Source organism: Pristiophorus japonicus, chromosome 21 (assembly GCF_044704955.1).
Source record: "Pristiophorus japonicus isolate sPriJap1 chromosome 21, sPriJap1.hap1, whole genome shotgun sequence".
Lineage (NCBI taxonomy): Eukaryota > Metazoa > Chordata > Chondrichthyes > Pristiophoridae > Pristiophorus > Pristiophorus japonicus.
In genome coordinates, this window is record NC_091997.1 from 79,500,519 (window position 1) to 79,514,107 (window position 13,589).

General features: G+C 42.2%; 1 protein-coding gene across 2 annotated transcripts in view; it reads right to left on the reverse strand.

The window, feature by feature from the left end:
* The window catches only part of LOC139234128 (RNA-binding protein with multiple splicing 2), an 82,720-nt gene that overhangs the window by 53,067 nt on the left and 16,064 nt on the right, over window positions 1-13,589 (reverse strand). For both annotated transcript variants that reach the window (XM_070865096.1, XM_070865097.1), the window contains 2 exons: window positions 3,442-3,519; window positions 468-506 (listed from right to left, as the gene is read on the reverse strand). In XM_070865096.1, coding sequence (XP_070721197.1) covers window positions 468-506; window positions 3,442-3,519 — 117 coding nt within the window. The remainder of the gene's footprint in view (window positions 1-467; window positions 507-3,441; window positions 3,520-13,589) is intronic.

Here is a 13,589-nt window from a genome sequence, read left to right on the forward strand (position 1 = left end):
ACATTTGCAAGTAATTAAAATCACATGCAAGTCAAGAATGCATTATTGTTTCATTCACTTTAGCAAAGGCATTTAGCCTCATTTCTTGGGTCAGTGAATAACTTGCAAGGCAGTATAGACTTCCCATTTGGGAAAAGAGCAGTGGCATGGGGAAGAAAGCTTCAGCAAAAAATCTTAGCAACCAAAATATGAACCCTTGTAAAATTTGATGGAGTCATTAAGTTAGGAATGACGGGTTGTACAAGTTATGCTGCAATAAAATCACAACGGCTTCAAATTGTGCTACCTCTCCCGAGGAACTTAAAATCTATCCGAGCAGAGTAGCAATTCAGGTCAAATGGAGATCAGGATTCCTTTTGTTTAAAAAAGTCCGAACTGCTTCAGGGAAGTTTAAGCAAAATTGGACACAGGTACTTGGATATGCAGAACAATTTCACACCAAGGAAACTTGTCAAAGGAAAGCTTACCTGTTTTGATGTTAGCTTGATCAGTGACCCTTCGTACCCCTGTGGGGGGAAAACATAGCAATAATGATATTTATACAATTTAGCCAGGGGTAGTAAAAAAAAAGTTACCTCAGTGAAGTGCACACAAGTATAACTGAATTAACTAGTTCAGTGCCAGTTGAGATTAAATAGGCAAACTTGCAATACCAGTCAGACTTCCAAAATACTTTCTGAAAAAGGAGAAACTAGATCTGAAGGTGAAGGCATATGGTATGGAAAAAGATGCTAATTAAACAATCCTAGAACCCAAACTTATCTGCACACCTCAATTTTAAACCCAATGAAAGCAAAGTTGGACAACCAATTGCAGGTCAGGTCTCAAGTATCTGAATTTGTTGTACAACTCAAAATTTCAATGCAGAGTTTCAAAAGCCAGTGACTTAAATTTTACTTAATTCTACTTCTAAGCATGGCTGTGCAGTGGACCAGTTCACTAATAGCTTAAGGGTTGATGCTGCATAGGTTTATACAACGCTTGAAGGTTGAGTAGGGGGGGCCATCCAAGCTTCTTTCCTGTCTCTTTTGAAGGGGTGGGCAAGGAAGGGGGGGGGGTCAACAAAATTGTTTTTAAGCAGAGGTAGAACGAGAACTACTGTGACAGTGGTAGCACTCCTAGACTGAAGCACAAAATCTAGGTAGAGAATTCAATGCCATACTGAAGAGTCTTGTACTGTTGGGACATTAAACCAAGCTCAGGTTGACAGATCCCAGGCCGTTATTAGAAGAGCAAGGGAGCAAGTTTTGCCTGCTGCCTTGGTCAATTTGTCCGTAAATCCACATCAAATGTTTTGACCATATTGCTGTTGGTGGGATCACACTAAATTGGCTGACAAATGTCAAAATTCATGGCATGGCAAAATCCCTGCATTGCAACAGCAGCTACACTGCCAAAAACAGTTTGGGACATCATGAGGTTGTGAAGGGCAGCAAGACATTTTAATAAAAAAACAAAACCATTGATGCACAAGAGTTGCTAAGCAGACAGAGCAAATCTTCCATTACACAAATAAAACAGTTTGAAACAAGCAAATTAATTCGACTGGAACACTCAAGTTTAGGACACATTTATTGCCGCTGCCTGCAAAGTTTATTTTGCTTGGATTGCACAGCTTTACATGGAACAATGGGGATTTCCAATCAAACATCCCACAAAAAGCTGTTGGGGTGGCCAAGTTTACCAAGTTTGTGTAGCAGTACAGCAGACAGATGAATCCAAGAATGGGACTGTGTAATGCCAGCCTACCAAACATCTTTTCAAAAGGCGAACACTCAATCCAATACACCTCAAGGACAGACTGAAGTGAGCCTATGGACCAGACTTAAAGGATCAAGTACCATAAACTCAAGTGCACCCCACCTAATTAGCACTCCAAGTGTTAAATGTGCTCCAGAGAAACAAGCCAAACTGCTATTGATTGGCTTCTGGTAGCCATAGCAACAGAAGCCATAGTTCAAGTTAATCCAGTAGGATTTTGTTTCATATACACAAAAGTCAGCATCTTTGGCTCAAAATGTTAATGAAATGAAATGTCAGTTGATTTTAAAACTCTTGTATGCTGTCAGCCAAGTGGATTGAAGTCAGACATTCAGCCAAGAGGATGGCATTTGAGAGAAGAGGTGTTTTGTACAAGCCAGCACCAGTCTCAAACAACCCCATGGAGGAAAGGGAAACAAGTGACAGTCAAGTGGAAGGGGACCCCACTGCCGTCCATCTTGTAATTAATTAAAAGCCAAACATGTTTATACATGCCATTCTAATTTTGCTGTAGAAGAAAAAATATTCCCCAGGCAGAGTTTCCTACAACTTGCAAGATTGGAGGTCTGTCAGTTATCCAATAATTCAAGTTTCTATTTCATAGCAATTCTGCAGGCTTTGCATTGAACCAAGTTTACCATAAAGCTAACAAAAAAACCACACCAATTGCACTAAACCAGTTACCCATTATGTAGTTTAGCAATATTTATACCAAGAGCTGTGGAAGCTGATGTCATTGAATATTTATGGAACAGGCACAAAAATGGAGTGGAGACCAAGATCAGACCAGCCATGATCTTATTGAATGGCAGAGCAGGCGAGGGGCTAAATGAACTCCTATTGCTTATTTTTTTTAAATGCAGCTCCATGGCAGTAAACCTCACATTGAGTAATGGGATTTACTCCTCGTCCAAACTTCTCTCAAAGATAACAATTCTTTTGGGTACAGTTTGAAGGGTTGGTGGCCAAGAAGTCCTAGAGCATGTTAGCAGGCTATTCACCATGGAGTGGGACAGTGTTTGATTGTACAGACCACATTGGTGGTGATTGGAAGCAACACTGGCATGCTTCCATCCTTAGCCCAAGGAGCACAAGCCTGGGGGGTTGGGGGGTGCAGGTTGTGGTGGAAATAGTGCCCCAACTGAAATGCCAAGTTTTCCAGACTTTAACACTAGGTAATGAGGTTAGCCAGACTGGGGGAGAAGAAAATTAGTATGTTTGAATATGAGCAATGTTTTTTTTTTAAAGTGAAATTTTAAAGGAAAAAATCTGTGGAATCAATCACTTCAACACCATCTCCCTTGAATAAATTCAGTGAGGCAGCTGCAACATGGGGTTGAGTACATTAATTTTTGTTATATTAAATATATTCACATGCCAATGAGCAGGGAAACCATAGCACACAAAGCATGCTGCACAAATCATGGATTTTTGGATATTAAAAGGGAATCAAGGGATGGGGTGATTGGGCAGGAAAGGAGTTGAGGTAGATGATCAGCCATGATCTCATTAAATGACAGAGCAGGCTCAAGGGGCTGAATGGCCTGCTCCTAATCCTGGTGTTGGGCCCCAAAACACCAGTCTAAACTCAAGCGACAGGACTGCTCTGCTCAAATTCAAAACCTAGGGAGGCTACTTTGGAGATCTCAAGCTAGACGTGCAACTATAATGATGCCTTACCTTAAATGGTCGAAAGAGAAGGTATAGCTCTCGTGGTTTAATATCCATAGGAAGGCCACTAACAAAAAGTGTACGGACCTGAAAAAAAGCAAATTAGAAGTAAAAATGGTGCCTTTCTAGGACTTTGACAATGGATTGGTTTTAAAATGCTGTCTTTTCATACATACATCTCTACCACAGACAGTGGATTTATTGTTTGGGGCTAAATAGAACATGAAATAGGTAAAGAAAGGGAGAAACAGAAAATGCCACTATGCAAGGATTAGTGCAAAGTTATCCTCTACCTCAAACATTTGGATTCAATTTGTTGTGTGCATCTGATCCGGATGTCTGCAGGTTATACAATTCATTACCCAAATGTAGATCTACTTGTTCACAGGACAAAGCCAAGATTAAGTAGGTTATTGTTTAGTAGGCCAGAACACACCTCTGGTCTTTTAGGGACATTCCAAAGTGTGTTAGAACCAACAGAACACCCTCAAGACAGTCACAGAAGCAACTACACAAAGTTCCCACAAATAGCACCAACTGAACCAAGCAGATATCAAGTTTATGCTAGCATTTATAAATCCTGGCCATTCTCTCTTCCTTTCCCTTTCCCTTTCTCTTCTCTCCCCCCCCCCCCCCCCCCCACCCCCAGCCATAGAATTAACCCGGAAAGGCCAATCTCACTGCTGCCTTTTGAGATGGTTGGGCAGATTTTAGCTCTGGAATGATCATTCAGATTCAGTCCAATAACAATCCTTGCCACTAGTAGAGAACGATGAACAAGCTTGGACGGTCAAATTTAGTTCCACGTGGACAGAGCTATAGCACAAGAGAGGGAAGCCGCAAAGTGCAGGAGATAGTGGGGTTGATATGGTCACACCACACTTATCTGCAAGTGCTCAGGGCAGACAGGTTGCTGAAATGATTCCATCACTGAATCACCCAATAACCTCCAGTGCTAACTTAAACGCACATCTCAATGATACAGCACATTATTGGACACCATTTAGAGTTTCAAGAGAATGCTCAGAACATTCTTTAGTTTACACAATGCAATTAAAAATGTATTTCCATCCATTAAACACAATTTTATTGCAAAGGCAGCCACATCCAAAACTTATGTAGATAAAAGGCTCGATTCAATGTTCAGTTGAAAGTCTCTTTCCGACTTCTAGTATTGTGTTTTGGACTATTGAAATTTAAATTATTTACCCAGCTGTTCATTTGGAATGAATTATGGTTAGAAAAAAAACAAGAGCTGTAACTTGTTATGACTGCTTTGACAGTAGTAACATTTTTGAGCAGCTTTTACTACAGGAAAGAAGTCGAATTGATTTTTTCTTCAAGCAGAGAATAAATCTACACATAATTGAGGCTTCAATTTCAATATCAAAGGCCAAGTCTGCTTGCGGCCATTAGAGATCAGCAAAAAAGTTTAATGCACACCTTTGAAAAGCAGGTTAGAAAAAAAAATGCGCCAAGTATTAAATTCACTGGCCCTTGTTCAAGCAAGACTCGATTAAGACCAAGTTACAATTAGGTTCTAAATGTTGAGGTTCCAAGTTTGGTATTTGATCAATTGCAACAGTTACACGAGCTTGTTACTACAGCCAGTTGAGTGTTTGCTGGCAGTTTCTCCAAAGTTGACTTGCTGAAATCATGTTCCCCGTTCAGCAAATGGCTTACATTGACAACTTTAAAAAGGCACATTTGCCCCATTTAGAATGATGCAATGCTGCCAGACCAGACCACCACAAGACATGCAGCCCCTCGAGCCTGCTCCGCCATTCAAGAAGATCACTGCCCGATCGCCATATCCCCTCGATTCTCAAGACTCCAAAAATCACTCAGCCTTGAATATAGAAACTCAGCATCCACAGCACTGGGGCAGAGAATTCCAAAGATTCATCAGCAGTCCCTTGGAATCAAGGAAGACTTGCTTCCACTCAATGGGCCCAAGTTTCGAGCCGTGCCTAGAACAGCGCAGTCCCGACCTGGACGCCCGTTTTTTTACGCCACAAAGTGCACCTAAAAAAACTTAGATTCTCCAGCTCCCTGCAGGTCATTTGCAGCTCGGCACAGCACAGCAGGAGCTGTAGGGGGCAGAGCCAGGTCCCTGCACTGAAAACAGTGCCGGGACCTCTGCACATGCGCGCTACAGTGGGCGCACATGTGCAGTAGCTCCAGGCGCCCAAAACTGTGGGAGGGGCCTGAAGCACGCAGCCCCTAGCCCTGGCCAAATAGCCTCACTGGGGCTGTGAGAATAAGGCTCCTCCCACACCCAGCCCCTCTCCCTCTCCCCACGGACGAGACAAAGACAGAGACAGAGCATCCCAGCACGCTGTTGGAGGGCTCCTGGTGCTGCAGTCGGTAAGTAGAAAATGTTTTATTTATTAATTATTTGATTGATTTATTGATGTTTTTATTATTGATGGCTCTTTATTTGTAAAACCAAGTGTTTAATGTTTGTAAACTTCCCTTAACTAACCCTCCCCCCCCCCGCCCCAATTCCCTACGCCTGATTTTCTAAAGTGTGGACAAGATTTTTGAGCGTACAAAAATCTTCACTTACTCCATTCTAAGTTAGTTTGGAGTAAGTTTTCACTGACGAAACTTTGAAAACAGGCACAAGTGGCCGGACACAGCCCCTTTTGAAAAAATTCTGTTCCAAAGTGAAACTGTTCTAACTGACTAGAACTGGCGAGAATTCAGATTTCTAAGATACTCTGTTCTACACCAGTTGCTCCTAAAAATCAGGAGCAAATCATGGTGAAACTTGGGGCCAATGTCTTTAGCTGGCTGAACAGTCCCAATACAAGATTCACAGGTGGGACAGATAGTCGTTGAGGGAAGGGGTGTGGGGGACTGGCTTGCCACATGCTCTTTCCGCTGCCTGTGCTCGATTTCTGCATACTCGCGGCAATGAGACGCGAGGTGCTCAGCGTCCTCCCAGATGCACTTCCTCCACTTAGGGCGATCTTTGGCCAGGGACCAACCCTCCCGAGTGAAGAAATTCCACCTCAACTTGGTCTAAATGGCCTACCCCTTATCTGGAGTCCAACATTGGAGTAGCAGCCACATGTCTAGCTAGGGGAACTTCCCAAGCACGTGTACAGGAGGTATGGAAACTTTGCAGTTGATACTGGACTAACAACCCAGAAGTCATGATTTCAAATTCCACCCTAACAGACTGGACTAGCAATAAATGTTCGTGTGCAATCCATTCAAATCTTCGCCATGCTTGGTTATTCCCATTGAAAAGCTGTTGAGTGGCCTCCGTGGGACCTACAGACTACTTGGCGGCCATGCAGCTCACTTGGAGCATTGCTGGCAATCCAGAGGTCATGATTTGAAACTCCATGGCAGTTGAATTCATTAGAAAAAAGAAAATCTGGCCATTGGAGAGAGAGTCAACAAGATTGTTAAATCCCAACTTGTTCACCAGTGTCTTTAAGGGAACTCTCCATCCCTAGCAGGTCTGGCCTGTCACCCAATCCCATCAGCCATCATCCAATTAAAAGTTCGATTCAAAAAATTCCATCCATTGGAATAGTCATTGTTTGAACTGCTACTTGGGAACTTCACTGACTTGAGATTCTTCCATCATCCAGCTTTGGGCAATTTCACACCCAAGTCAACAGATTGAGTTTGTATTAATTGCAATTACTGGAGATCATCTCATCCAAAACACAGCTGCACATGTCCTAACTTGCACCAAGTCCTGCCCATGTTCGCTGACCCACATTGCTCCCAGTTGAGCAACAGATTTCAAAATGCTCATCCTCAAATCCCTCCATGGCCTCACCCCTTCATCTCTAATCTCCTCCAGCCCTGCATCTCTCCACACCAAGATGTCTACACTCTTGAGCATCCTGGATTATAATCACTCAACCATCAGTGGCCGTGCCTTCTGTTGCCTTGGCCCCAAGCTCTGGGAATTCCCTCCTGAAAGATTTCTGCCTCTCCTCCCAAAACATTCCTTAATCTACCTTTTGGTAATTTGCTCAAATTTCTGAGGCTGTCAAATTTGTCTTGCAACACTCCTGTGAAATATCTTGGGACATTTCTACTACATTAATTCACTATATAGAATCAAAGTTGTTGGTTACAACAGCATTTTGCAATGGCCAATAAGGGATATTTCAGTCTAAATGGTTGATTCGGATAATCATTCCTAGTTAGCCATTTAAAATGATGCCATTCAGTGGATATTTAGGGCTGAATTGTATGTTCTTGCTCATTTGGACTTCTGCAGATTGACTAATCACTATTAAAGAGCAAGTGAAACTGGATAGCTCTGGAACAGGCAAACTTTCATGGCCACAAGGAAGGAATCAGTTTCTCAAAACCAAGGACCATGTTATTCTTTCCAGAGAATGACATCACTAATCTGGTGTGCAGAGTTAAGGAGCATTACAGTGTACTTAAGTTATTGAATTCAGTCAGTCATGGTGACTGACAGTACAATAGTTTAAGAGTTTGGATTGAATCAGAATCCATGGCATTGTACTGTATTTTTTTTTAAACATAGTTGGCTTTTGCAATTTATCCTACTGAGACAGGCAAGTGCAAACTTTGATGATTCAGTCTGATCAAATTACACTAGGTACTAAAGACATTATAAAAGGCTTAAGATTTTGCCAATGTAGTTACAGCTCCAACAGCCATGTAGGAAGGTGAGGCAATATGCAGAGCAGAAAACTGGAGGGTAGCGTTAAATGTTTCTCCTTTCAGAGCCAGGGAGGTTACAAGCTGGATAAGATAGACAAAGTTAGCCAATGGTCAATTGTGCAATATAATATTCAAGACTTATTTTTGACAATGGAATGAAGTTTTGCTGTGGCATTCATGTTTTAAAAATAGTCTTCGCAAAGAGTTTCAAAAGTGCATTGAAGAGTCTGGATACCAACATTGCAAAACAGGAGCTCATTACTGAAAGTTAGTTTATGGGAAAGTGGGAGTTCTACATCTGTAGGCTAGTGCAAGAATCTAAAGGCATTCAACATCCATGGTGCAAGTTGATAGAATGTACATTCTTCAATCACTCAATGCCAAACATTAAATTGATGATTGCCAATACATTTCAAGCACCCTTCAACCTAATTTGCACATCTCCAGGGAAGTTAGCTTCAGGATATGAGATTTTAAATTGCAAGCCAGATGCTGACTCAGTTGAGTTGGAGCAGATCTGGTCAACATTCCCACATGTGCATTTTGGCACATGGCATTTCTAGCTAGGTCTCTACAGCAGGGATTACTCTAGAGCAGTCAGGCTAAGACAAGAATCACAAGTGGCATTACACACTCGACTTCAACCAGCACACAAGTGTTGGGGTACATTTATATTGTAGCATAGGTTCTTGCAGTAAGTTTAGTTCAAAAGTCTGTCCAGAATACTAGCATACAATTACAGCACAAGTGTTGAACTCAAAAACTTTCCCAAAAAGAACATTGGGAAAGCAATTTGACTAGATTCCTTGAGTGAAATGGTTCCTTTTGGGGAAATTTTTAGATTCAGTTGTAACACATAGGTGTCCCACATTGTAATGGTTAAACTGCCCATCATGAATCAAATTAAACTCTACCAGCCAAGATGATTACAAGCATAGTGGTGATAAGCAGTTTACTGCAGTAGGGTAAATTAAGCCCAAAATCTAGTGTGCAACCAGGGCCTCATTGGAGCAAGGTTCTTTGGAGGCTTTATCTCAATCAATTTAAGCCAAGAAACCATATTTATAATATTAAGATTTACACAAGCTGAAGCCACTTCATACAAAGTAGTGGAAATATCTCCTACTCAATGCATTGTAAAGTGCAGCTACAGATATGGAAATACCAGCATTCATTGTCAGCTTTGCATTTACAGAATGCAGTGCCAATATTCACAGTAGCCAGAGGCCACAAACTGTGGGGTCACATAAAAACCCAAGAACTAGTGATCATACCCTACATGAACTTATGCATATGTTGCAATACAAGTTAGTGCATTCCAATTAAAGCAGATCAAATTGGGATACACAACACTCAAGTTCCAACAAGACACCATCACATGAAAGGACAAACAACAAACAGGCCATTCTGCCCAACCTGTCTATGCTGGTGTTTATGCTACACTCGAGCCTCCTTCTATCCACTATCAGCATAACCCTTTATTCCCTTCTCCCCCATATGCTTGTCTAGCCTCCCCTTAAATGCATCGATAGTATTCGCTTCAAACACTGGTAGAGAGTTTCACATTCTCAACTGAGTAAAGATGTTTTTTTTGAATTCCCCATTTGATTTCTTGGTGACTCATTGGCAGCCTCTAGTTATGTGCTTCCCCACAAGTGTAAATACTCTCCACTATCAAAACCTGTCATAATTTTAAAGACCTCTTGGGTTTCTCCTTTCTCCTCTTTCTCCCCATAAGAGACCCAGGGCTAGACTTTCCACTTCACATCACCCACTGAGAAAGTGGAAACTAGGCCAGAAATACCACCAGAAAAATAGGCCCCCCAAGTTTCAGCTCACTTCACCAACCTGATCACCCACACAAGGCCCATCGCTGGGTTGATGCAAGGCTGAAAACATTGCTGAGAAATAGTTGCTTTTCCCAGGCCTTACAGAAGGGAATGGACACACTGGTGCCATTTAAAAGATCAGAGGAAAGGGGGAAAAGACAGCCAAAGACATGTTAGATGGTTGAGAGTGATGTGTCCTTCATAGATAGATCTGCTCAGATTTTTAAATATTCTTAATAGTATTAGTGGATTCAGCATTTTTTTTTTTTTTAAAATGGAATAGAGTAGTTTTAATAGATTAATGTTCTCAAGTTCATTTATAGTAATTGAAAATAATTGAGTGATGGGTCTATGCTTCCTGCACCATTACTCTTAACTGCTCACAAGCTGGTTTCTGAAAGGATCAATCGAAGGTGGCAGAGAAATGGAGAGACAGCAAGCGTGCAGCCAACGAAGATACAAAGAAATGCAATCGTACCTCAACTTGTCTGAAAACATGTCTAGAGGCTGTGCTTCCAGGAGGTCAGAGATGGGATTTTCCAGCTCATCAAGGGGGATCTGCAGCCTTCCAGCACCATCAGAACCACACTGTCCATTGAGGTGAAGGTTACTGCAGCATTAGCCTTCTACTCATCAGGATCTTTTCAGGCTTTAGCTGGCAACATCTGTCATCTCAGTACACCACACACTGCTGCATTCAGCAGGTGATTGAAGTCCTTTACACTTGCAGGATGGATTTGAGCTTCCCAATGATCAGGGAGGTGCAGACCAGGAGAACTTTGGGTTTCTCAAGAATAGTAGACTTCCAAGGTGCAGGGGGCAATGGACTGCATGCACATTGCCCTGAAAGCCCCTTTAAAGAACATGTAGGTGTTTCATAACAGTAAGGGATTCCACTCCCTAAATGTGCAGCTTGTTGACAAGCTGCACAATCATGACAGTAAATGCTACATTTCCTGGCAGCATCCATGTGCACATCCTACGAGTGCATGTGCTATCCCTGACCTTGTCAATCAGCCAGAAGGTCATGGTTAGATGCTGGGGGATAAGGGATAAGGCCTTGTAAGTTGGCTGATGACATCACTGAAGGAGAAACATTACAATGAAAGCCACATAGCGACATCAAAAAGACAATTGGAATCCTAAAGCAGCGCTTCAGATGCCTGGACCATTATGGTGGCAGCCTACAGTACCACCCTGACCAGATTGCTGAGTTTAGTGTGGTGTGTTGCATGCTGCATAACCTAGCTATAAAAGGAGAATAGGACAACTAATGCCAGATGGGGCTACAGGTCTACCTCCAGAAGGGGAGACAGAAGAGCCAGCTGGCAAGGAGCAAGAGGGAGAGGAGGAGGAGCAGAAGGAAGAGGAAGTTGGTGAGGACCTCAGTGAGGACCAGCCTGGCAATGTAGCCATGGTCCTTACACACCAACCAACCCCCTCCCCCCCCCATACACAGCTGTTGCATCAGCAGCTGATAAAGGAATGCTTTGCATGAACTTACATTGGGGACCACCACATTTACTTTTATACAAAAGTTGCATTTGCATTGTGTTTTAGTCTTGCCTGCACTGGCCTGTCCTTTGTAGTGCAGCATTTGCATTAATGTTTAACTTAAGTAATGTTAATACAAGAGATGTTAAATTCTTCAAAATGCCTAAGTTAACCAACCTTAGAGAATGCACAATTGTTAAAACTAAATTTATTGCAAACAATTCTTTTCAAAACACCCTCCTCCCCCCAAACTATGAACAAACATTTTAAATAATTCAACATACAACAATGATCTCCTGTCTCTGCCTTCCTCCACTCTACCCTCCTTGTGTCTTTTGCACATGTGGATGACCTGACCTCCCACACATGCCCAGAAACCTGTTGCCAGGGAAGCGGACTTCCTTGTTCAGCAGGCTATTGTGACATCGCTAGAAAATGAGATTGCCCATTCCACATCGCTGGGCTAAGGCAGAGTGGAAACTCGCAAAAAAAATGGCCCATGTACCAGCGATCAGCAAGGCCGAGACATCCCACATTGCTGGAACAAGGCCCATTTTTGGGGGCGATGGCCACCTAGTGGAAAGTCTAGCCACCAGCCTGTTCATCCTTTTGAGATATATACCCTTGCATCAGCCTTACAGATCTTCTCTGCACTCTCCAGTGCCTCTATCCTTTAGAATATGACAACCAGAACTGTATGCAGTACTCCAAGTGTGGTCTAACCAAGTTTTGACAGGTTTATAACATCCCTACTTTTGAATTCTATACCTCTAGAAATAAACCCTAGTGCTGTTTTTTTTTTTATATAATGACTTTGCTAACCTATGTCACAACTTAGTGATTTATGGATTTGTATTCTGATTCCTTTGTTCTCTACCCCACCTAGACTTGCACTCCAAGTAATGTGACCTGCCATTCTTCCTATCAAAATGCAATCCTCTTATCTGAAACTTAATTTACCAATTGTGCCTAATCTGCAAGTTAATGCCCTCTTCCTCAGTATTGACCATCTCCCCCAATTTGGTGTCATCTGCAAATTTAGAAGTTATGCTAACATTGCTCAGTGTTGTCTGGAGTAATGTCAGGAGACTTTGATCTAGTTTCAGTATAGTGTCAGCTGTGGCTCAGTTGGTTGCGGGTTCAAGTCCCACTCCAGACTTCAGCACAAAAATCTAGGCTGACACTGCAGTGCAGTACTGAGGGAGTGCTGCACTGTCAGAGTTAGTCTTTCAGACTTTAAACTGTCTGCTCATTTTGAAGAGCAGGTCAATATTTATCCCTCAAGTCAACATAAGATAGATTATCTAGGTCATCACATTACTAGGTGTGGAAGCTTGCTGTGTAAATTGGTTGCCGAGTTCCTACATTACAGTGACTACTTCAAAAAGTATTACCTTAACTGCAAGGCACTTTTGGACATCCAGTGGTCATGAAAGGCACTATATAAAGATGCAAGTCCCATCTTTTAGATCTAGCAGAAATATGCTCTAAAAGTATACAAGCAATCATTGCAGGTAACATTGTCTTCATTTGGTACATTGTTAGAGCAAGGTATTTCAGAATTCTGTACTCCAGCATTTATGAAAGAGGCAAATCTCCAAGTTTTAAATCAGCTGCATTATAAAACAACAGCTACTAGATATGTTATTCCAGATGAAAATAACTAAGGAATGAAGAAAGGCTGTTTACTACATTGAAGTGCCAACATTTCTTAAGGAATGAGATTTGGCTTGTTCACAGCATGCAGCTGCGAGCAGACTTGGCGCAGCGAGATGTGGTCATCACGAAGGTGGGGATTATGCAGTAGAAAATGTTTCAGCAGCGGAATACACATGGTCGTTGCAGGGCCCCACTTATGGTTCTGGGTCCGAGGAGTCTGCGCATGCCCAGGAGGCGTTGGGGCAGAGTCCAGAGGATGCAAGTGCAGTAAACAAACAAGTGCAAATAGTCACTCTGGGCAGGGGGTTACTCATGGCAATACCGTGGTCAGGTTTCTTTTGCTGTAACTGTTACTTTGTCTGCACCAGATCTTCCCCATTCAAAATGGAAAATAGGTCAAAAGATGCACCTTTGTCAAGCCAGACTACAATTTTTTTTTTGATACGGGAGAGCACTTTACAGCCAATTAAATATATTTGAGAGTGTAGTCACTGTTACAATATAGGA